This window comes from Cheilinus undulatus, linkage group 16 (assembly GCF_018320785.1).
Source record: "Cheilinus undulatus linkage group 16, ASM1832078v1, whole genome shotgun sequence".
NCBI lineage: Eukaryota > Metazoa > Chordata > Actinopteri > Labriformes > Labridae > Cheilinus > Cheilinus undulatus.
In genome coordinates, this window is record NC_054880.1 from 40,294,205 (window position 1) to 40,320,286 (window position 26,082).

The window sequence follows — 26,082 nt, forward strand, 5'->3', positions numbered from 1 at the left end:
AACCAGGGCCACTGCTGCATGGAGAGTTGCCACTGCTACTCCATATTTAGTTACCAAGCATCCCAAATTAGTGTTCTTATTTAAAGGGCTTTAGTTGTTATTAATCAAAACACTTTAAGCCCTTTTTTATCCTGACGCAGAGCTACCATGGGGATTTTACTCAGCTGAAAATGTGTCTGCTAGTGCTTTCTAATCAAAGGGATTTCCTGTGTGGCTTCAATCATAAAGCTCGACCTACACTTTTTTTGTAAAGTGTTTACTGAAAAATCCAGAATTAAAGCTACACCGGTATATAAGGTGCACCCTGGTATTCCTGCATTCAGCAGAGACCAGAAGGCACAGATTCTGTGTGGCTCTTTCTATTACCATCAGTTTTCTCCCTGTGGAGTCTTTGCAATAAAACCAGTGCTCTTAAACACTATACCAAGGGTTCCTTCAACTCAGGGGTGTCAGACTCGAGGCCTGGGGTCCAAATCCGGCCTGCCAAGATGCTCTCATATTTCTGTTATAACTGGTCCATCGGTATGAGGTCTGCAGATTTTCTCAAGTATAAAAATGTAAACTTATCATTGATGATTTAAGATATCCTTGTTAAGTCATAAAATCTGAAAAGTAAGGAGTAAAATCATTAGATAAGAAGTCAGGAATGTGAAAAAGAAATGATTTGTGTTTTAATTTCACATTTTCAATTTTACATCTCACAGTTAGGACTCAAACTTTGGATTTTGACTTATTTCATTCTTTGAGCATTTCAACTCATACTTTTGACTTCTAATATACCTAATATTTTGAGCTTTAAGATTCATAATTCTAATTTTTAATTCAGATTTTGACCTTTTAAACAAATTATTTTGTATTTTAGCTCATATTTTAAACTCCAAACTTTGACTTCATAATCACATAGTTTCTGAATCATATTTTTACTTTTTATTTCACGAATACAAATTCTATTTCATATTTTGACCTTTTAAACTCATGATTTTGACTTTTTTTCAAATATATTCACCTAAAAAAAACATTATTTTTCTATTTCAATTTCATGTTTGGACCTTTTTGAACTAATAAATATACTTTTTTCAGATTGTGAGCCTTTAAACTTATCTTTTTAACTTTTAAATGTCACAATAATTTATCATCAGTGCTAAGTTGTACTTTTTTTTCATATTTTATTACTGGTGAAATGAGGTTGACAGTTTCTGGTTAAAAAGGTGACCCTGTTAGGCCCTCAGATTAGACCTGAATCCAGCCCCTGCTGTGATTGAATTTGACACCCCTGCTCTAACTGTTATATTATGACCAGAATGAGGGAGAAAAGCTGTTAAAAAGCGGTGTCACCAAGCTGGCCTTTGCCACTGCATTCCATGCTTTGGACAGTGAAGTGCTTTCTTGCAGTTAGAGCTGTACATCTTCACTGGTCTCACACTTCAGTTACGGTTAGCATGCCTTTTATCCAATTCCAAGATGCACCACAATTTATGAGATGGAAGCAGCCTTGATTTCTTCATCCAAGTTCTCAAAGTCATATTCAACAAACTGAATTTGGGGTTGAGTGATTACCGGCCAGTCCGATTATTGATGCCAGTATTTGACATTTGGCAGATCGTTGGTATTATTTGAATGATAATTGGTCAATTTAACCAATCCAAGAGTTTGCTACCTATGCCCCACTGTAAGGTTTGTCTTCTGCTCTGGCATTATTTTCCTTTCACCCCTAGAATTGGTATGCACAGAATTTAAACAGCTTCATCTCTTCCCTTACCTTAGTCACATATCTCCTATTCAATAAGAGCACTGGTTTTCAAAGTGTGAGGTGGGTTTCCCTTGGAGAGTGCCACAGGACTTCAGGGGAGGTGCAGAGCCATAAACCAGAAAAATGTGATTTTCTTTGCTAATTTCTGCTGTGCATGAGGCAAAGTGGACGGATTTATGGTTAATGTAGAGAAGGGCTGGGCAATTAATTGAAAATTAGATTAAATCGCAATATGGCCTGCTGCAATTATCAAATCGCAACAGGTGCAGTTTTTCTTTGACCTAAAATTTGTGTCAAAATACCAGTTTAACTTTTTTTTTCAGCAGAGATGTTATGCATGACATATCATTCAATCATTCAGATGCCATTTTTTTTTTAAATAGTTCACAAAAATCCTACCTTTTTAATTTTTGTACTTTTTTCTTGTTAAATATAAGAATGACAAAAACCCTTCAATGCAACAATTCATAATACGAGTCAAAATCATCAGAATTAAATAAATGTAAAGATTTGTTCAGCCCTTGTTTAGGAATCTTAGAAAAGTTAAGGAATGATCACATAACAAATTGCAATTTCAACATTCTAGAAAAAAATTGCAGTTAGATTATTTTCCAAAATCATTCAGTCCTAATGTAGAGACTACACTATAGAGTCGACTAAGTTAGGATTTTCCTGCTTTGTATCTCTTGGTGCTTGGTGGCCCCAGTGTTTAATGGGCAAAGATGTACTAGCTAATGACAGCATGAGGCTGTGTAAACCCTGGGGTCATATTGAGACAAAAGCACTCAGTCTAGTGACCAAACCAGGGGAAGTTTTTGAGAAGAAGTCACTAAAGGAAACTGAGACATGTAGCACCGTAAACACTGAGGCAGGCTGTGCAATTGCAGGTTTTGGCACCGATAATAATCTAAAGCAAGTACCAGGCAAGACGGAATGTGGAGGATGATCTGTTTTTATGCAACCCTGCATCAACTACATAGACTCAAACTCATTGTTCCCACTAAATTAGTGCATATAAAAGGTATTATTGGCCATAAGTTTATTACTGAGACTAAATAACTGATTGTCTGGGATAGGGCTGGGAAATTAATCGCAAATGAGATTAAATGGTAATATGGCATTCTGTAATTTACAATTCGCAGATGTTGCAATATGGCTTTAACTTGAAATATATCAAAATAGCTGTTTAATACGTTCATCGTTTTTCAAAATGTAAACAAGTGACAGAAAACAATAATTCCCTTTCAATAAAGCAATTGATGCCAAATATGTAATATGAGCAACAGTGACTGCAATTACATACATTCTTAAAATCATTCTGCCCTAGTTCATTTTATCTAATGTTAATGAAGCTTAGCATTAGTTCATGTAAATCATACCTCTTGCCGTGATTAGCTGATAGCCAGCTGACCCTCAATATCGCCTCCCAGCTTTCACAGCCAATCACAGCTCTTTCTCTCACTGCGGTTATGTATTTAAAAATTATGTACTTTTCAGTAATCCCTGCTTGCATCAATGCTGATGTATCAATTCTGCTGCTGGGAAAGCTTCACTTCCTTCACCCCAGCCTTCTCCTTTATAGCTTCAAGCTTGTTGATAATCGCATATCAAATCGAAATTGCAGTAAGATTATTTTTGCAAATCATTCAGCTATAGTCCGGGAAAGATGGGTTAAAAAAAACATGCAGACCAAAAAATAAAAAATGTTAAAATGCTTAAAGATGAGACATAAATGTTTGAAAATATAGTTGTTTGAATCATATTTTTATGGGGATGTGGGTCCATTGAATACATTGTTCATCTTGGGGGAGGCAAGATTGAAATTCAAATTGCCCTGCAAGGATTTGAAATCTGGGCTGATGAGAAATGTGACAGATAACTGTTAAAAACAGTGTGCCACTGACAAGATTTTAAGGTTTTAAGTTGTCAGTGGGGACAGTAAACATTCAACAAGTTTTTTCTGTCTTCATTTTGAACCCTCTCTGACTTGCTTCATATCTCCATCTTTCCGTCCACACTCTGCAGACTCATGAGTGTTTCAGTGCTCGCACGCCAGCCTGGTCTGAATAAAGGATGTGATTGGAGGAGTATCGCCACTGCGAAGACTAGAAAAGCACCATTTAAAATAGAGCTGATTCTGAGTACTTTCAAGTCTAGTCTGTTCTAAAGGGGAACTGGTGATTATTTTAGTATTTACTGTAGGCCCGGCACCACAGGGTCAAATCTACAAGTGACTCAGTTATGTTCTGCCTCTGCATTTGTGATGGTCACAGCTGCTCTTAAGGTAATGGCTGACTTGTTTCAACATTTACACTTGTGTAATGGAGTCATTTTTCTAATAATGATATGAATTGTACTCAGGAAGGTGTAGCTTAGATGGACATTAGGAGAATTGATCCCTCAACAGAGAAGAATGCTTTAATGGGGCCTGCAGTACTAAGTCTGAACCTTCCATGGGCTAAGTCATATTGATTGAAGTATTAAGAATGTTCTTCCCTAAGAGCTTTGTTTGGTTCAAGTATCTTTTGTTCAGTATATAAAGTTGTTTTTATGACTGCATCTAGAGATGCTTGGATGTTCAGCAGCTGCAGCTGAAGATAATCAATATGAGGCTTGTGTTTCTTGCAGCTGTGTTTGTAGTATATTATTTTGCATATATTGTTTGTGTTGAAACGGTATAGTAATGGTGCATTGCCCATTCAGGTTCTATACATCTGAAGGCTGCTGACACATTCTCAGTTTTCAAAGCTTCTGTATACTCCGCCTCATGTTTCCTGTGTGGTTAAACACATCTTTGCTTTCACAAACACATTTGCTGTGTGTGTCTGTGTGTTTGCTTTGTTCTTCCTGCATCTGTGCAGTGTGTAACTGCGGAACCAGTTTGCATATTTCTGAGTGATTTGCATGCGTTCCAAGAAGTTGGCAGGCTGGTGGGCGGGGCTAAAGTTTTTACAGTATACTCACTTATCTGTTGCCAGGCTCACTTAAGCCTGGGGCTGCTGGTTTGATTGTTATTCAAACTGGACAGATTTTTGAATTTCATAGCCTAGTGCAGTGTTTCTCAACCCGGCTCAACCAAAGAGCCAAATTGTTGAAAAACACATTTGCAAGAGCCGTAATCTAAGAGGTGAAAAGTGGCAATTAAAAAAAGATAAAGGTGGAAAAGGTGGTCAAAAAGCAGCAAACACTGGGAGAAAAAGTGGCAAAAAATGGGTGGGAAGTGACTAAATAATGAGATAAAGTGGCAAAAACATTGCAAAAAATGAGTTAAAAGTGACTGAAATGGGCAAAAATCAGAAAAAAAGGTGGGAAAAATGGTCAGAAAGTGGCATTTAATTGTTAAAGGCAGCTTAAATGGGTGAGAAGTGGCAAAAAGGGGCAAAAATGCAGGATTAAAGTGTCAAAATAGGGGGAAAGTAACAAGAAGAAGTGGCGAAAATGGGCTTAAAGTGGCAAACGCTGGGAGAAAAGTGACAAAAAAATCGCAGAAAGTGGCAACAAAAAAAAAGTAACAGGTGGCAAAAATGTTGCAAAAAATGAGTTAAAAGTGACTATGGGCAAAAGAGAAAGAAGAAGCAAAAAGCATGAAAGAATGGCAAAATGGGAAATTAGTTGCATTTAATTGCAAAAGGCAGCTTAAATGGGCAAATAGTGTCAAAAAAGGGGGAAAAATTGCAAAAAGCTGGTTAAAAGTGTCAAAATATGCTAAAAAATTGCAAATAAAGGAAACAGAAATATGCAGCCAAAAGGAATAGAATTAAATTTGACAATTTAAGCCTACTGTGTAAGTGTGGAAAAAAATTGATCAATGTGAGTTGTAATTAATAATTTCATAGGTAAAAGTGTCCCTTTTTTTAAGGTTTTCTGTGGGAAAAATGTTTCAAGTTTAGACATAAAAGAGCCACAGTAAGTGTTGAGTATCACTGGTCTAGTGTGTCCTCTGAAGAGTTGTCTGTGCACGCTTTCCGTTTCCCGCAGATGTCTTTCATTTCGTGTATACCATCTGCCTTTAAGCTACTCGCTAACCCTTCAATTAAACAGCACAATGTATGAAGTCAGAAGGGCAACCATCCACAATCCAAGTGCTTGTCGTCTTTTAGCAAAGCTGTCATTGTGGTGACCTTGGTGCGTCAGTTGGCTCTTTTGTTTTCAGTGTTTCCTCAATGTTTAGGTCTTTTCTGACTGTAGGGCCTCTCTTTTTTTATTTTCATATTCCACCGCCAAATATCGCATAACCTCAAGCGAGACTTTTCAGGTGTATCAGGAGAAAACAACCCTCTCAAACTTGTTCCTCTTCATGCAAACTTCAGTTGTGTGCACGCAGCAATGATACATTATACCCAGCACTGCTTAGAGGCGGTAATTAAAGGCGTCACAGAGGATCGGCCGTCGAACAGAAAATATAAAAGAAAAAAATCAAGGCTGTTTTTTAGTGCCCTTGTGGCTACTGCCAAGTAAAAAAGATGAAGGGGAGGGAAGACATTTACAGGAAAGTGCGTTGGTGCATCCCTTCGACAGAGGCTCTGTGGTTGGCAGTTATTTGAGAGGGAAAGTGACAGTGGGGTAGTGGGAAGAAGAGCGTAGAAGAAAGTTAGTGTGGTTTTAAGGAGTGGCCTTGTGTTGAAAAGGTGGTTCTAGGTTGTTCTTTTCAAACAAACAGGTTGGCTTTTGAGACGCTAATCAAAACTGTGGCACTACCTTGCAGTGAAGTTAAACTCCCCGAGTGAAGTAGGAATGGAAAGCGAATCAGAGCACAGAGAGGCTTGTGTCAGTCTCGAGGAGGTGAAAAGAGGGAGCGTGGGACTGAAATGCTGTTTGAAGCTTTGCCCACCCTGCAATCCTCACCTTGTGACTAGTGCCTGTGACACGGTGCTGAAGTCCAAGCCCTTTCCCTCCGTTTCCCTCCCACTTCTTTGTGTACGTAGTGGGTGTAGCGATAGCCGGCCTTCGTCATCCCCCCTCCCCTCCTCTCCTCTCCTCTATCCTTCCCTTTCTCCTCCCTCTCTACCGTGTTGCTCTGAGACGGTTCCAGCCAGTTTGTGGCGGCTGGATTTAGACTGTCAAGGACTTGGCACAATTTAACGGACCGCTCCATGGCTGGTTACAAACCAGACATTACCTGTTCTGTCAGACACCCTTGTGAGGCGTGCATGTCTGCTCCATACTGTGCAGGTTATTAGTTTCCAAATTTGGCGACAGGTGGTGAATTGACAGGGTGATGTAATCTAAAGGTGCAGTCCGTCCACTATGTACTCAGAACCAAGTCTGGAAGGTATGCAGTCGTAATGATTTGTGTCTGGGACAGAGATGAAGAATGTTTTGAATGTTGAAAGCTTGAATTTCTCTAGCAAAGGGGCCTGATGAAACATTTGGCTTGTGCTGTCCAAATAGCAGCGCTCTTGTTGCAAATGAATCAATTCAACCTTAAATGCAGGATAATCTAAATGCAAATTAACTACCATGCTGGAAAATTCACCTCTACAAAAAGCTTCCTATACTGCATGCATCATTGTGCTGCCGACAGAGATGTAAAACCGTTTTATATCACTGACTTTGACAGAGATGGAAGAAATGCATCCACAAGCTGATCTGCCAATCATGTTAGCTCAATCGTCTGCAACACTGAGTGAAATGTTGGTGATTTTACTGTACCCAACAGTTAATTAGATCAGGGATGTAGGATTTCTGTGTGCAAGGTATTTATGTTTATGCAGATGTCTGTAAAAGTTATGAGTGGAATGCATTATACCTGATAAGATCCAACACTTTCACTCTTCATAAAACTACCTGCTGCCAAAATGATGAAGTGTTGTGTACTGCCAAATGTTTTTGAACAGTATCATTTTGCAGAGTTTTTCTTGCTAATATAGTATTTTGCATGCACAGTGAGAATGCAAAAAAATTACATGAAGGAAACACTGATGCAGCTGAATGAGAACAGCAGAAAAAATAGCAGTCCCCTCTGTTTGCATATTTATGTGCAAAGTTTAACAGTCAGAATTAGTTGTTTCATTTCTTATTCATTGCTTTAGTTTATGTATTCAACTGTGGCCCTTTAATTTGCGTCCTATTAAAGGATGTGTAATTTTGCAAAGCATAATCACAAATTTGTCTTGTTTCTACATTATTAGAATCATAGGACATAATTAACTATAAACATTTTAATTAATTTCCTGATGCATGAAAGATTAAAGCGTACTAATAGAAACAAGCCATTGGTTTGAATATATCCTATCACTCAAGTTGCCATACACATTGATATTCCTCAGTGGATTCCCTCAGGCAGGCTGCTTTACTATCAGTGGTGTGCCAGTCACCATGGCTGCATATCTGCAGGAAAGGTGTTTTTAAATCACATTTCTGAATGACATGCCTGCTATGTGTACATATACCTTCTTATACATACTGTATGTCTGTGCTGAGAGAAAAGAGATCAAGAGGGTCTGCCTGCAGAAAACCAACATCCATCCATAGGTGAATGCATACAGGATGTCTCAGCTGTTGATGGGTAACTTGAGAGAACTTTCTGGTGAAAGCCGTTGGCATCATTTTTCCCCATTTCTAGGTTTTTAGAGTTTGAAATCATGGACTGCAATGTTTGTGAACAATTTGGGTATTTCCAAAAAGTAGCGATTATAAATTGTCTTTTAAAATGACTAATGTCAACATCTTTAAAAGTCTGCCAGATATTTGAATACACTGCGTTCCACATTATTATGCAAGTGATATTTTTCTCTGATTTTCCTAAAAAGTCGATGCAAATGACTGTCAGTATAATTTTCGAGTCATCAACTGTTAGAGCATAATTCAAATTCAATTGAACAAATTACCCAATGATAACTATTTTTTAAAATAAAAACTCAAAATGCGCTGCTTCAAATTGTTATGCCTCCCACCCTCATAGCTCTTTAGCTTGAGGATGCTCCAAAGGTTCTCAATAGGGTTGAGGTCAGGGGAGGATGGGGGCCACACCATGAGTTTCTCTCCTCTTATGCCCATAGCAGCCAATGACACAGAGGTATTCTTTGCAGCATGAGATGGTGCATTGTCATGCATGAAGATCATTTTGCTACAAAAGGCACGGTTCTTCTTTTTGTACCATGGAAGAAAGTGGTCAGTCAGAAACTATATACTTTGCCAATGTAATTTTCACACCTTCAGAGACCCTAAAGGGGTCTTCCGGCTCATCCCATGATGACTCCGCCCCCTCCTTGTTGACGTCGCAGCCTTGTTGGGACATGGTGGCAATCCACATACCATCCACTACTCCGTTGATCTGAGTTTGATTGGAAAACAGAAAAATAAATGACACTAAAATCCAGTTTGCATAATAATTTGGAACATGGTGTCAAAGTCTGCCAGATATTTAAATACTTATATTTTTCCCCTGTTAACTGGCTGCTTGTTTAAATTATGTTATCACTGCTAAATATATCTCATATTTTCTTGTTTATGCTCAATTTTGATATTTTGAATTAATTAATTTGTAGATAGGACAGGCCTTATAGGTGGCACTTGCGTTTATGATGGTCTGATGCCTACAGCCAAAGGCCTCTCAAAGTGAGGGACTAAACCTTGGCAGGCTCCAAAAGTATGGATTGGTATGATTTTCAAATATCAAGTAGTCATTTATCTACCAAACTATAAATATTTCACTGGACTTTTGACATCTTTTATATATTTTTTCTATTTATTTTATCAGCGCCTGCTTGTACGACAGCACAACCTCCACAGTGTGGCTACAATGCATCTAAATGCAGTTTCCCAACCACCATTACATAACAAAAGCAAAGGAGATGCTAAGTTACCCCTTTAGTATGTCTAAGAGACAAGCTATTTAACTTTTTATTTAAGTAAACCATCAGTTAAATGATCTATTTAACTCACCCTTGTTGGGTGAAACAGATAATTTGTTGAGTTAAAATTGGTGCAATTGTGATGTCATCCCCACGATTATGCCGCCTCACCCTCACCCTCACCCTCTCCTTCTCCTCTCTCGGCAGGGTTTCCGTGTTGACTTGAGCCGCACCTATATGGCGTGTGTGAGCGGAGAATTTTGCCAGGCTCAGCACCTCACCTGCGCGGAGAAGTGAATCGGCCGCCCCCTGAGGGACTACGCTACCCAGAAACCCCCCTGACCGCCAACTCATTAGGAACTGCTGACTCTTCCAAAGGCCCTCCCCTGGGATATTGCATAGTCCTTGGCCAGACTGCCCTGCGTGTCCCAACCAATACGAAAAGACCTTTGCTTTCCGCTTTCTCCTCGAACAGCCAATCACAAACAGCTCTCCTGAATGGGGTAAACTGATTGGATGACTCCTGGATAGTCTCTCCATCTTTTTTTCCTTTTTTATTCTTTTAATTTTTTTTTAGTTTGGTTTCATTTTTTACATCCTGGAGTACTGTGGACTAGTTTATCCTTTTTGTAACCTTTCTCTGTGTACATCATCCCATAGTTGAACACTTGTCCTCCTGACCCATCCTCCTCCACGTGTTGTCATTTTTATTTATTCAGCCCCTCCCTGAATTCACATAAATATCTCCTAGCAATCTTTGCTGACTTCTGAGCCAAAAAGTCGCTTTTGTTTTGTAAGAGTATTGTATTGTAATTGTTTTTTAAGCCGTCTCGCCAACATGAACCGCCCCGCTGCAGTCGAGATTACCCACGAGGGCATGAGGTTCCTCATCACCCACAACCCCACCAATGCCACGCTCAACAAGTTCACCGAGGTATGCCTGCTTCAGTAATCTCATCTGTGAGTAACATTTAAAAAAGTCTTGGTCTAAATCTCCTCTTTGTTTGTTGTCTACCAGGAGCTGAAGAAGTTTCACGTGAACACACTGGTGAGAGTTTGTGAAGCCACCTATGATAAGGCTCCGGTGGAGAAGGAGGGAATACAAGTTGTGGTAAGCCTTGACACATATATGTGAAGACTTTTTTCTTTTATAGTATTAGTCCCACTGTACACACGTTTCTCGCCTTCCGCCTCTTCTAGGACTGGCCTTTTGACGACGGTGCCCCTCCTCCCACCCAGATCGTGGAAGACTGGCTCAATCTGCTCAACGCCAAGTTTCGAGAGGAACCCGGCTGCTGCATCGCTGTGCACTGCGTGGCTGGGCTTGGACGGTCAGTACCAAGCTTCATTGTTTTATCAGGGGTGTAACAGCACACAAGTTGTATGTTTTAATGTGTGTTTTTAATGCTGTGAAAGTTAATGCACTTAAAAATTTTATTTTCTTACTGAGGTAATGCTAATAAATGACACCCCTGTCTAGGCTCAGTTCGAAGTCTCTGACCCGTCCGTTGCTCCGGTAGCACAGAGGGACAGGGATAACAAACTAAAACAAACATTCAGGCTCACTGAAGTGGTGTCAGAGCACCTTGACCATGTTCCTTAATCCTGTATTTCTATCAGAGGGTGTTGTTGCATATTTGCAGCGATTAGTCCTCAGCAACATTTATTATTACTTTGGCCCAGTCTGAATCATTCACTGACTGATTGTTGTTGAAAAGAAAGATTTAACTTTCTATTATTCTCTCCTTCAGCCTATCAGCACATGCAGGAGATGTATTAATAACATTTTGAACAAGTGTTCCCTTTTCTTTATTCATTAAGTTATTGCTTATTTGCCAGCTAAAGGATTGTAGCTAGCTGGCCTACCAGAATTGCTCATTTGTTAAACTTATTGTTTTTTATCAATTCTTAAACTGTTATGCAGGAAAACCTAAACCCAGTTCAGCATCTGTCAAATTTCAATTTTAGAAAAGACAATTAACCGGCTGACCTCAGTGTAAAGGTATTAAGAACAAGAACTTTCAAAGAAATGTAGCAGAGTTAGTTCAATATCTGTCTTTCACATGTGCACTCAAGAACTCGGATGCTCAAAAATGCCCCGAAGAACAGTAGATTTACTGTTGCTGTCTTGTTCAAGGATACCTACTATGCACAAGTCAGATTTCTAAATTGTTAAAAAATACTCAGCAACAGTCTTACTTCCATGATGAAGACCAGACGGAAGCCCTGTTCAGACCAGATTAGCAGCACGATGAGATGGTTTTAGAAAGTCCCAGCTGTCTGATCCTGTCGCCTGTGTTTCAGCCTGTAAACACTCCTGTCTCCTCCATAGATGCAAATCCTGCTTAAATGCACAGCTGATGGAGTCAGGGGTGTTAACAAGCGGACTCTGTGTGAAAACTTATAGAAAAAAGATTCATATAGTCATTTCCAAAAGGCAGATAAATGAGGGATTGAAATATCATTTTGAAAAGACTATGGCTTTCTAGGAAGTACAGCGTTATGAGATAAAACATGAGAAGTTCAAGGCTGTAGTGTCTAAATTTGTTGTGGAAAATGAATTATTCTCAGCGGGTATCTTAGTTATAACAAGACTGAGCTAGCAAAGCATTTTTGTGTTTATATGTGCTGTGAAATTTTGCTGTCACCCTAAGATTGTGATGACGAATGGGTCAGTGATCAGGAATCAGACACTCTGATGTTATGCGTTATCATGATAAAGATGTGCAATACTGTCCTTGTTGTAGAGACAGATTAACTGCACAGTAACTTCAAAAATAAACCACCTAAACTGAGGGACTGTGAGGCTGTTGAAACGATGTTTTGTCTCCTTCCTGGCAGGCGTCTAGAAAGTTGCAAGCAGTTGGAAATCATTGGTCTGGATGGGGGTTTAAGGCTAGCTACAAATAAGTGATATCAGCTCTGAGGAGAAGTAAGTTTAGCTTTTGACGAAGAGACTTAAACGAGACTTAAATGTTAGAGCTAGACTGTAAAATGTTTAGGAATCTATAATTCTCTACTGCACACAAGCAGAGATGAGGTGAGAGCATTCTAGGTCTTTTGGTATTGTCTCCAGTATATTTTTAAGTAATTAAAGTATTAATTATACATTTATATGAGTGTTTGACATGTGTATTAATTTTCATGTAAGGACTTAACATTGACTGAGCTGGACTAAAATGTTTACTTTGGGACCTCCGGTAATTTGTTACAAGCTCACGGGATGTCTGTGTTTTTAATCCTGTGTGACTCAACTACGTCTGTAATTTGTGAAGTAAAAATTATCTACCATATTTCAGCGCAGACAAAGGTCTACAAGTAACTATTTTCCCGTATGAATCAGCATCTCTGTAATTTAGGGTGGTAATTATTTTTTCTTTTACAGCCCGTGCATCTTTTTCAGCTTCCTTTTCTGATCGAAAAAACAATAGAGGCTTCACAGGAAATTTATAGCAAAGTTTTAACACGTATAGGTCATATGCAGTGCTTTGCTTTTGGTTAATTTTAGCGTATGTGTAAAATGGCTTGATTTTACTTAACTTATTTATTCAAACTCTAGTGTCCAAATATGCATGCGTGCACCGCTGCTCTCTTCATATGCACAGCTCTTCTGCTCTTCCTCCTTCAAGCGCCTGATCAGATATCAGTATTGTTTAGCATGCAAAACACAATTTATGATTTGAAATGTGTTGCTCAACATTTAGTGGTTAGGCTGCAACAGCTTAACTCAGTTTATTTTTATTGCACCTTTCATACATAAAAGACATGCAGGCCAAAGGGCTTTGCAAAGAACAGAGCAAAAATCAATAAAAACAAAAGAGAACAAACAAGGGGAAAAAAAGACAATTCGGAATGAAGTAGAAATTAAAACAAACACATTAAGGAAATAAAATCAGTACAATTAAAAAGACTAAAATATTCAACAGTCAGTAAAGTACAGATTGTAATAATAATAATAATAATAATAATAATAAAAACAATAACAATAATAGCTGGTGAAAATAAAAGCCATAGATTAAACAATGATAACACTAAGGTAAAAATATATAAAGAACAGTAAAAATAACCTCATGTTAAAAGCCAAATTAAAAAGATATGTCCTCAGTTTTCTTCTAAAAACATCAGTGGAGCTGGTCAGTCTAATGTCCAGGGGGATTGCCTAAGGCAGGTGTCCCCAACCAGTTTTCCTTGGAGCCCCTCTTACTTGTTTCAAAGTCAAGTTGAGCTCCCGAGGACCTTTTACAAAAAATGTATAGTGTCATATGTTGCCAAAAATCAACATCCCTTTAATTGTTTCTTTGATAAAACCCTAAGGAAGTGGCTCTTCACAGGTTTTTCTTACCAAAAGATAACTGTTTTAACTGTTAAAGTGCTTTATCATGATTTTACTTAGTATTTGCAAATCTAATTTTGACAACCTCAAGTCTTACGCCCCCCATAGAGGGTCCCAGACCCCAGGTTGGGAACCACTGGCCTAAGGGATCCAGTAGGGACATAAAATGAAAGGAGGTCAAGGCCATGTACAGCTTTTAAAACATTAGAAGAACTTTCAAATCAATTCTAAAAGAAATGGGGATCCAATGCAGAGTTTTTAAAAGGGGGAAATGTGCTCAACTCTCTTTGTTAAAATTCTTGCTGCAGAATTCTGAATCAGCTGTAGTTCTTTAATCCACTTTTTGGGTAGTTCAGTAAAAATAGAGTTAGATAATCTAAACAGTTGGTAATGAAAACAGGAAATAAAATTTCAGTGTCCCTGTGTTGAAAACGTTTTGCGGTGTTTCTTAGATGGAAAAACAATGTCCTTATGACCCGAGCTGATCTCCACGAGGAGGGTTGTGGATGCACAACGGTCCAAGAGTAGAGCGCAAAATAATATTCACTGCATCATCTGCATAAAAACAGTTAAAGTAACAGGAGAGGTTCATATTTAAACAAGGTCAACAGTCTGTATAGGACACAGGAAGAAAACGTCATGATGTGCATGACATTTCATTTTTATGTATGAATTTTGGAAGTAAAAATTGTGCATTTTCATTGTTGCTGCCATGCAGCACCCTTATATTTGCCTTCAGAAATGTCTGTGGATTTGAGACTTAACTTGTCCCGTGTGAATGCACTGCACTAAACACTGACGTCAGAGGGTAATTCACAAATTACCAGAGGTCCCTAGGTAATACTTATCCCGTACAAATAAGGCAGAAGACTACATTTAAAATAGCCTCAAAATGATCACATCTGCCCCACAAAAGACCAAAAATCAAAACATTGTGTAAAACAAAGGTTTGAGTGTTTAGACTTTGAGTGACTTTACCCAGCTGTAACATTTAGCACACACAAACAGATCAACAGAGAGTAATCCGAAGCACTTTAAGCCTCTAAGTTTTCTCACCTTCTCTTGTCTACTTACTTTTGTCTTACTTTAACACTTGTTGCTTTTTCAGCGAGGCTGGGTGTGAAACTGAACGTGCTGCTCTGTACGTGTGCGTCCCCATGTGTTGCTCTGTGTCTTCCAAAGTAAACACCATGATTGATTGAAATATCTTGAATTGTTTCCTCACTTCCTGCTCCTGTAAATGCTCTGTAAATAGACAATAATGACCTCTCTGTCATCAGTGACAACAGTTAGTAGCTGCAGCCTGTTCAGACTTGAAAAGGAAGGGCAATTACATTTGCATGTGATCCGTCTGCTGGTCATGAGTTTGCAGAGGCGATGCTCAGATCCGCACAGTCATATTCACAGAGCGAGACAGAAGCATATGACGTAGGCAGGCTAGTGTGAAAATGTCTCCCCCGACCGCAAATGAACAATTTCTCAATGGCTTCCAGCGTTTTGCATGGCTGCAGCATTCCAGAGGTTGTATAATTACCACTATTGGTTAGATTGGCATTTTCTGAATTCAGCTCCTCTGTTTACTGCAGTCAGCTGGGTTTTCCATAGTTTTACGACCCTCTGTGTGGGAGGCTGCAGCTATGCGCCTTGTTGTTGTTTGTCCTTCTTTTTTAACTGTATTCTCACCCCTCTGTCCAAAGTATCACTGTTTTTTTCCCCTTCTGATTTTCTTTCAATCTCTGCTTTCTCACATTTCCATCCCTCGTGAATTTGGAGAAAAGCCGCTTGAGGAAATGCTCTGTCAGCACTGAGATTTGACCCGCCGAGTGGTCTACAAAGTTATTTTGTTTATTTTTCTCTCATCCTGTGAGAAAGGAGCTGCTTTTCTTGCTGTAACTTATCCTCCTTTAGTGTGTGTGTCTGGTTAGGGTGTTAGAAAAGTGCCCCAGCAGGGTAACAGTGAAGGTGTGCTCCCCTGTTGATTTCCCAGGCCTCTTTCCCAGGTTTAACACCCCCCCACCCCCTCCCTCTAACATATTACTATGGAAGCATGTGAACCATGGCATTAAATCTTGTGTTCTCCCTCTCTCCTTGATCTGCTCCTCTGGACTTCTTTACCACAGAGCTCCAGTCTTGGTGGCCTTAGCCCTCATTGAGAGTGGGGTGAAGTACGAAGACGCCGTGCAGTTCATAAGGCAGTGAGTACCCTCTCTTCTTCTGCACTGTAAGGTTTGAAAACAATCAATCTTAAGTTGCTTTATAGTGTTTTTTTTCTGAATGGTAGCATGTTGTATGTAAAAGTTAAGAGTTCTTTATGATTATAAGCCAATGACCCTGTATCTGCTCTGAATTGCTCAGGCCCTTTCACTCTGTTGTTTATTTTTTTCATAAGTGGGAAAAACTTTTTTGGGAGGGTTGATAAAGGTGTGTATTTATAAGAGAACAAATTAAGAATTTTAGTGTTTAAAAAGTCCTAAATGTGTGAGAAAAACTCTAAATTTCTGAGTGCAAAAAGTCTTAAATTTTGACATTAGAAACATGCACATTTGAAGTTTTAAGCATCATGAATTTACAACATTTTAAGTTTTGCTTCATGTGCATTTACAACATTTAAAGTAAGAAAAAAATTGTTTAAAGGCTGTTAACATTAACACGTTAACGCTTGTGGTTAATCTTGAAACCTTAAGGCGTCAAAAAAATAATAACTCAGTCCCACAGTCCTCCTGCGCAGATGTTTACGTGCTTAGGAGTGAAGAGGCGACAGGCGGGTCAAACGCAGCCAGCAGCGATGAGTGAGGAGACAGACCCAGGTCTGCTTAATGGCAGTTTTCTTTTTTAAAAGCTGGTGAATGTTGGTTAAGATAAAACCAAAACTGTGGGTACATGCTGCACTGATGAACTGTCTTTACACTGAAGCACGAGTCTTAAGTTCCACCTTCGGGTAGAGCACATCTTTGCTAACAACAACACGGGATCAAGCCATGGTCATACCACTCTCTTCAGCTGCTTCAGGACAGTTTTCTTCTTCAGCTGCTCAGATAAATGCTGAAAAGTGCTCCAAAACTTTGAGCAAGTCCTGTTTGTTAACAACATTAATCCAGAGAAGGCATCTGTGGTGGAATCAGCAAAACTGAAGTTAATAAGCAAACTTTACAAGCTGAAGACAGAAAATATGATGCGTTCAGGTAACCTCAGTAAATTAGATGAAAGTTTTCTATATGTTATGATGTGTTCAAATGTCACATTAAAATGGCTACATTAAGTTTTTGACGAGAAACTTCAATAAACACAGTTGTGAATATGTGTTAATATTTAGAATAACAACCTTTAAAATCTAAAAACATAAAAATATACTAAAACTATAAAAAATATGCTGTGATCAATCATGATTAATTGCAGCATTAGCTTGATTAATTTTTTTTAATTGAGTAACCGCACTATTTTATTTTCTTGTAAATTAATGACTAAACTTTAGAATTTAAGGGTTTTTTCCTAGAAAATCCCTAGATCCTCTTATTGTTTATTTCTAAGGTGGCCCTAATAGGGCTTTGTAATAATGATAGTTTATAAATACATCTTTTGTTAAGGACTAGTGTATACACACATATTATATTGGGGTTTCCCCAATGAGAAAAATTCAAATTGCTGTTTATTTTTTCTGAGATGGTCCAAGAGGGGCTTGGCTTTTTTTTTTTTTTGGATACAAGAGGGCGGGGTCATAAGGAAAGAAAAGGTTCTGAACCACTGGTTTAAAGTGTCCTGAGTGCTGTATAAGCGTCCAAAGTTACAAAAAACATGAAGTTTAATATCAGTTTTTGAGATAGAGAATAAATTGCCGGAGTTCCTTCAGGCCTCTACATTGTCCCATGACTGAAGTATGAACATAGTCCCACTACTAGCATGTTAATTTTGACAGCTATTTTTAATCTTAGTCTTTAAATTAAATGCATTTTAGTTTTTGTCCCATTTTAGTCATTTCTATCCTTTTTAGTTTTTGTCTAGTTTCAGTCTATACTCACATTTTAGTCTGAACTTTTAGTCCAAGCATTTTATTCTCTTGCCTAGACCTGGTACCAAATCATGGTAGTGTGTTCTCTGCACTCTGCCAAACCTGGGGTCCCTGCTTTCTACAGCTGAGAGGCAGAGCTACAGACGTGTTGTATTTTGACAGATTTACCCACAGTGGAGAAATATCACAGATTTAAAATGTCAGATGAAAACTAAATGTCATTTTAGTCTAGTTTTTGTCATCACAGATCTATTTTTGTTAGTCTTAGTCTAGTTTTTGTCATGGAAAAAAAGGCTGTGGATGAATAGTTTTAGTCATAGTTTTAGACGATGAAAAAATAACACTGACTACTAGAAACAAAACAATTCCCTGCAAGATGTCTCTTTTTAAAGGAACAGTTCCACCTTTTGGAATACTTTTACTTTGGTTGAAATTACAGAACATTGGTTTTTACAGTGAAGAAATACTCCACCCAGTAAAGTCTACTTTAATGTCCTCAAATTTTTGTTTTTTGTTTTTTTTGCACAGATTAAAGAACAAGATTTAATGTGTTAATTAGTGTGTTTGAGAGGCCCTGGCAGGTGTTTTTGTTGTGTTTACATGGTGCCAGTCTGCCTAGATCCTTTTGTTTCAAGCTTAGCTTAACCAGTGGTTGTGGCCTCACACTCAGAAGGCAGATAAAACAGCGTTGCATTGTTTCTCACCTAAATCTGAATTATTTCTCTATTCACTGCAGTTTGTTATTCTCTTTTTCTGAATATGAGTGTTTCTCTCTCTCTCTCTGCAGGAGGAGACGTGGAGCCTTCAACTCCAAACAGCTTCTTTACCTCGAGAAATACAAACCCAAATTGCGTCTGCGGATCAAGGATACCAACGGCCACAACTGCTGCGTGCAGTAGGCTGCCTGTCAGTGCATCTTTCTTATGCGCATCTAGTGGGGTTTTCTCTTCCACCCAGGGAAGATAAAAAAAAAATGAAGAGTGCTATCAGTAATTATTGTGATGATTTGTAAACACTGAGTCATGGTTATTTGATCAGAGAGCAAGCCAGTGAGCGAATGAATGAATCCAGATCTGGGGAATCCACCAGCCGAACCAATGAATGGAAGGTCAAAGCACACAGAAAGGCCCGCCTCCCGGTTACACTGTTCAACCACGGGCCAGTTTTGTCAACTTGAGTCCATCCTGTTTCTTTATTCTTTTTTTATTTCAGTTGTAATCATGGGATAACAATTTTTCCACTTTGTGAATTTTTATTTTTACACGAGCAATGGTGATGAGAAGATGTAATGTCAAATGATACTCTGATTTTTACTTCCTCTAATTATTGATATAAAGATTAGGCCAGAATAATGTACCTTTTTAAACCCTTTTTAAACTTTGAACACATACTTCAACTGTCCATTTTGGTATTGGGGTGTTATTTTTTTTTATTTTTTGCACAAAAACTCAAAAGTTCACCTGAAAATGCAGTAATGTTATTTTTTCCTCTTACCCTTCACTTTGCTTAAAGTCACTTTCATCTTAGGGGTTCACTGAGTTTGAATATGTCAGATATTTATTCACAAGATATGATATGTGTGGCAGTGATGAGTTTAGCAGGGGCAAGGACACTTTGTTATCCAATACTTTTGTTTTCATTTTTTTAATCCTTCAAGAGCCATGTCTTTTTTTTTTTTCTTCATTTTTTTTAAGACCTTGTTGGAGTGCAATAATCAGTCCACCTCAGATAAGCCCACCGGACCCTGCTGAGCATTTTATACACAGACATACACTTCACACCTTCATTCAGACAACACAAACAAACAGGAAAAACTACAAACAGGTACGTTACCTGCTTGGATTCATCAAATGGGCTACAATAGGACTTCCCTAAATATGCAGAATTAAAGCCACACACAGAGCCTACGATCCAACCTGAAAGACAATGTGGAGAAGAATGGAAATGGTCAGTTTTTTATCATTGTACCCATTTTGAAACATCCCCAATTCGTATTGGTTCTTTAAAGATAAATAAATTGAAATAAAAAGCAAACCTGTGTGTTTTTTTTCTGCCTCCTTTGTGGCTCTAAACAGAGAAGCATAACGATATGAACGCAGTAGAATTAAGAGGAATAAAGAGAAAGCAAAGTCAGAGCAGGCAGCCTTTAAAAACCTTTAACTGTCTGGTTTGTTTACCGGTTGACAGATTAGTTCTGGCCAAAAAATTGGCTTTGTTAAAGAAAATTTTACATATTGTATTTTGAGAATTTGGCAATGATGCTATCTAACTGATTTATGATCAATTATTTTAAGTCTTTGTTTATATGACAACCTGACATGTTTTAAGCATGATGAAGAGAGAATTTATCACCTTATACATAGATGTGAGTATGACAGCCAATTTCCTCGACTGAAAAAAGAAAAAGTCATTATGAGATAAGTTAAAATTATGAGTTGACTTTATCTTTATATGACTTTATCTCATAATTTTGACTTATGATTAAGACTTTATCTCATGATTATGACTTTTGACCTCATAATTTCAACTTTTTATTTCATAATTTTTTACTTTTTATCTTATCATTATGAGTTTTGTCTCAGAAATTATTTCATTATTCAAGCTAATTCATAATAATGAGTTTTTACCTTATAAATTTATACTTTTTTCTCTCTTTTTATCTCATAATTATGACTTTTTACCCTATATATTGTTTTTTCTTTTTATCTCAGAATTTTTTGCTTTTTTCCTTATCAATATCACCTTATATCAGAATTTTGACTTTTTTCTCATGAACATGACTTTTTACCTCATAATTTCAACTTTTTATCTCATAATTTTGACTTTTAATCTCATGATTATTACTTTTTAACCTATTAACTAACAGGTCAGTGTATTTCTGGCAGATCCATTTTCTGGTTAACCTTGGAAGGCAGATGGATTTACCCGTTTCCGTGTTTCTCACTGGCGAATCCATCTTTCAAATCTCCCGTCTGAACTGTTTGGGCCTGGCTAGAAAGTGACAGGACCAATCAGCGTTGAGGAGCAGTACTTTGGGCGCTGCGGTGTCGTGACATAAGCAAGCAGCAACAAGAGGCCCGTGCCGTTATGGCGGAAGACATTAGCATGGATGCTGCTAAAGCGTCAGTTTTATCACAACTTGATGACATTTCTTCATTAAAAGAACAAAGAACAGCAGGGAGTTGTTTTCTTTTCAAAAAACATCAACAATCATGTACTGACATGTCTACAGTCACCATGGTTTGCAGCGTTATGCAGTTCTCTATGGACTTTACTCCTCTGGTAGGGGCGCAAGCGTGCAGCTCTGTAGCAGCTCCGTCACTTGTTTTGTTGCTCTGATTGGCCCGTAAAGATGTGACAGACAGAACGTTCATCCAATCACCCACAGATTTTTCTTTCGAAGGCTCTGCCCTTTCCCAAACACAGTCAATGGGTGGTTTTCCAAAAGGATGTGTGAAAAAAATCCATCTGGGTCAGGTTGTTTCCTGGTTGAAACCAGACTGAGAACTTGGGTGAAAGTCTCATTATTCATTTTTTTCATTTTTGACAGAAAAAAAAAAAAAAAAAAAAAAACAGAAAAACAAGACATTTTTCTCGTCTTTTGTTTTCTGAAAAGTGGAAAAATGGAGAAACAAGCTATGTTCTCTTTTTTTTTCTTTTCTGTCAAAATACAGAAAAACAAAACTTTAAAAAAGGTTTTTGTTTCTTTTTCAATTTCCTAATAATTTTTTTTTTGTTTGTTTGTTTATTTGTTTTGTTCTGTTTAAATGAAACACTTGAAAAGGAAATCATGTGACCCACTGGGAAACGTGAACATTTCAAAATAAAAGCCCTCATGTCAAAATTTAAGCCTATATAGCCACCCACTGTGTTTTACTGAATCATAATATTCCTATCTGCTCCATACAATGTATCAACAATAATACCGGTGGTAAAAGTACTGGTGATTTAATGGAATACACTAATATTAGGAAGAAAAAAAACCCAGCAATAATTACTTAATGAAATATAATTTATCCACACAGCAGGAGTCAGATTTGGAATTAATGATTGTATTTTTGGGTGGAAAGGTTTCATTATTAGTGTGTGTACACAATAAATAAGTGAATAAATAAATATTTGGAGCAAAAAACAAACATTCTATCTAATAGATAATGTTGGCTTCGATGGCTTAAATTTTGACATTAGGGCTTTTATTTTGAAATCTCCACCTCTCCCAGTGGGTCACATGGTTTCCTTTCCCTAAATTATTTCATTTAAACAAGAATACCAAATAACAGAATTGAAAGAAACCCAAAATATTTAAAAAATGTTTTATGTTTTTCCATTTTTTTTACCAAAATAAAAACAAAACAAAACAACAAAAAAAGAAAAACGGAATAAAGTGAGTTTCTCCCAGTTTTTGAGTCTACGTAGTTTCAAGCAGGAAACGGATCTACTAGGACATACACTGACCTTATACGACTGGCATATTTTTTTACAGCGTTTTCACCCCCTTTAAAAGTTTCATGCTTACGCAGACGTTTCTTGTTTACGGAAAACTTTTTCTAAACGAAACAGGGATTGATCGTTTTGGTCTCCATGTGGACAAAGCCTTATACAAATACCCTGTCCTGCTACTGATGGTCTTGTTTACTTTTGTAGGTCATACAAATTCATCAGTGTTAATATCAGCCTGATTCATAGCCAGCTAAAAACTCCTCACAGGAGCTTTAATATACGGCTGTGAATTATCTCTGTGGGCCACCAGCTGCTCTCTCTCCCATTCATTACATAAAACAATACACCCAGGCATGAGAGTAAAAGATAGGTCAAAGAGTTTATTGTTCCTGACTTCATGACAAAATGTCTTTTTCATGCTGTTTGGAGGCTGAGTGACAATGCAGACACCTTGCACTTTGTGATAAAGACGCTCGGTGTTTCCCAGACGGAGCGTGCTCATTAGGCCCGTCAGTCAAAGCCTGCCCTACATGTCCTGTCCTCAGTGGTGGGTGACTCAGCACCACGTGGAAGGCACAGGACACGGTGCTACTGAGAAATGACTCACATCCAGAGCTGGTAATCACGACTCCAGCCAACACCTGAACCTTTTGGAGGAGCTCCATCTGCTGGTCAAATGTGGTAATGACAGCTACAGTAATGTGAGAAAAGTGTTTGCACACTTCCTGATTGTTTGCATATTTGTCACACTTAAATGTTTCTGATCATTGAACAAATTTTAATCTTGGACCAAGATAGCCAAAGTAAATGCAAAATACAGTTTTTAAATGATGATTTCGTTTATTAAGGGGAAAAAGGCATCCAAACCTACCTGGCCCTATGTGTAACGATCACTGCCCCCTTACAAATAATTGCAGGATTTTTTAAATTCAGGCAAACTGGAGGGTTTTAAAGTCATGCTGCAGCATTTCATTTGGATTTAAGTCCGGACTTTGACTAGGCCACTCCAAAACCTTCATTTTTCTTTTTTTTTTTTTTAAAGCTATTCAGAGGTGAACTGGCTGTTGTGCTGTCCTGCTGCATAACTCATGTGCTTGAGCTTGAGGGCAGAAACTGATGGCCTGATATTTTCCTTCAGGATTTTCGGTTAGAGAGCAGAATCCATGGTTCCATCAATTACAGAGAGTGCTGAAGCCAAGTCCTGAAGCAACAAAGCAGCCTCAAGTTTTATCAGATGTCCAGAAAGTTCTTCTTCTGTCTCATCAATCCACAGATATTTTCCCAACAGACTTTGGTATCATCAAGAGGATTTTTGGCAAATGTCAGACAAGCTTTTGTGTCTTCAGATGTTCTGGGTTCTTTTTTTTTTTTTTTTTTACCTCCTGGATGAGGCGTTGATGCACATTAAGAGTAATTTTGATGGGCTGGCCACTCCTGGGAAGGTTCACCACTGTTCAAAGTTTTCTCCACTTGTGGATAATGGCTCTTACATTTGTTCAGCAGTAGTTTTTGCCTTGGAACCCTCCCATGGATGCCATTTTTGCCCACTCTCTTTCTTATTGTTGAATCATGAGCACTGACCTTAACAGAGTCAAGTGAGGCCTGCAGGTCTTAAGATGTTTTGGTTTTTATGTGACCTCATGGATGAGTCATTGACGCGCTTCTGGAGTGATTTTGGTAGGCTGGCCACTCCTGGGAAGGTTCACTACTGTTTCAGGTTTTCTCTATTTGTGGATAATGGCTCTCACAATGGTTAGAAAGCATTAGAAATGGCTTTGTAACCCTCTCAGACTGGTAGATCATTGCTTTTCTCATCTGTTCTTAAATGTCTTTAGATGGTGCCACCTACTTCACTTTGCCAGACTGGTTCTATTGAAGGGATTTCTTGATTCAAGAGGTCTGGCAGTGATCAGGCCCAGGTGTGGATTATGAAACTGAACTCAGTTTTTTAAAAAGTGGTGAATCACAGTTAATTCATGATTTATCAAGGGGCAGGATGACTTTTTCACACAGGGCCGGGTCAGTTTGGATGGCTTTTTCCCTTAATAAGTGAAATAATCCTTTAAAAACTGAATTTTGTATCTATTCAGGTTATCTTGATCTGAGATTTAAATCTGTTTGATGATCTGAAATACCTAAATTTGACAAATATGTCAAAAAACTGTACAATACGGAAGAAATGGTAATAGTCTGCTCTGAAAAGGCAATAAAATGTGATTAAACAAGTAATTGCTTCACAAGAAAAGGCAGAACATGTGCATCTACCTCTGTGTAATTTGTATTTAACTAATAAAGCCACTGAAGCATTTATTTAGACTTTAATTCAATTAAATGATTAATAATCTCACAAAACAAGCTTGCCTTTAACTGACTAAGCACTTTGATCGATGAGCTGCTTCTGCATACAAGAGTGCCACAATCTGCAAACAAATTAGCATTCGTTGCCAGTTCAGTGCTGCGTATCCTCCTTTGAATATCATGATTTTCATCTACGGGGTGGCAAGCAAAGCCTCTCATTTAAATCAAACTTTGTTGTCATTGTTCCAGTTGAGGGAGCTGTATTCATCATGCTGTGATAGCATGACTAACAGCGATTGATGTCACCGTGAGCTAACAGGATCTCCGTGCTTCTGTAACTGATGCAGCCCCGGATATAAATGACTCATTGTGTTTTCATCACCGAGTGAGGTAATGATCAAAGCTGTGAACTTGTTGGGCAACGAGTGTGAGGCAGAAGACAAGATGGAGGCATGGTGTTTTTCTACCATTCACTATAAATCTATATTTTTTGACATTTTAAACTGGTCCTCTTTGTTTTAAATTGCACTAGGATTAAAATATGATCAACACATAATTTGACCCAAAAAAGGCCTTGGAGTATGCCTTATAATTGGTTTTGTTTAATTTGTGTATAACATACACCGTGTTCCGAATAATTATGCAAATTATACTTTTCTCTGATTTTCCTAAATAGTCGATGCAAATGACAGTCAGTATAATTTTCAATTCATCAACCTGTTACAGCATAATTCAAATTTTATTGAACAAACCTCCCAGTGCTAACTTTTTTTTGTTTTTTCAAAAACGTTGAATTTGCAGCATCAGGGGGTCATATTTACTGAAATCAAAGCTATTCCAATCAAAAACATCTTAACAGGCCAAGTTCCATGTTAACATAGGAGCCCTTCTTTGATATCACCTTCACAATTCTTGCATCCATTGAACTTGTGAGTTTTTGGAGAGTTTCTGCTTGAATTTCTTTGCAGGATGTCAGAATATCCTCCCAGAGCTGCTGTTTTGATGTGAACTGCCTCCCACCCTCATAGATCTTTAGCTTGAGGATGCTCCAAAGGTTCTCAGTAGGGTTGAGGTCAGGGGAGGATGGGGGCCACAACATGAGTCTCTCTTCTTTTATACCCATGGCAGCCAATGACACAGAGGTATTCTTTGCAGCATGAGATGGTGCATTGTCATGCATGAAGATAATTTTGCTACAGAAGGCACGGTTCTTCTTATTGTACCATGGAAGAAAGAGGTCAGTCAGAAACTCTATATACTTTGCTGAGGTCTTTGTCACACCTTCAGGGATCCTAAAGGGGCCTATCAGCTCTCTCCTCATGATGAGGAGACATGACTCCACCACCTCCTTGCTGATGTTGCAGCCTTGTTGGGACATGGAGGCCAGCTGCCAACCATCCACTACTCCTCCATCTGGACCATCCAGGGTTGCACGGCAATCACCAGTCAACAGGACTGT

General features: G+C 38.3%; 1 protein-coding gene across 2 annotated transcripts in view; it reads left to right on the plus strand.

The window, feature by feature from the left end:
- ptp4a2b (protein tyrosine phosphatase 4A2b) overlaps positions 1-19,919 on the plus strand; it is a 37,792-nt gene extending 17,873 nt beyond the window's left edge. For both annotated transcript variants that reach the window (XM_041809253.1, XM_041809254.1), the window contains exons 2-7: positions 9,754-10,049; positions 10,372-10,480; positions 10,565-10,657; positions 10,747-10,877; positions 16,000-16,074; positions 18,673-19,919. In XM_041809253.1, the coding sequence (XP_041665187.1) occupies positions 10,045-10,049; positions 10,372-10,480; positions 10,565-10,657; positions 10,747-10,877; positions 16,000-16,074; positions 18,673-18,784 (525 nt within the window). In that variant the 5' untranslated portion in view covers positions 9,754-10,044 and the 3' untranslated portion in view covers positions 18,785-19,919. The remainder of the gene's footprint in view (positions 1-9,753; positions 10,050-10,371; positions 10,481-10,564; positions 10,658-10,746; positions 10,878-15,999; positions 16,075-18,672) is intronic.
- The last annotated feature ends 6,163 nt before the right edge of the window (positions 19,920-26,082 follow it).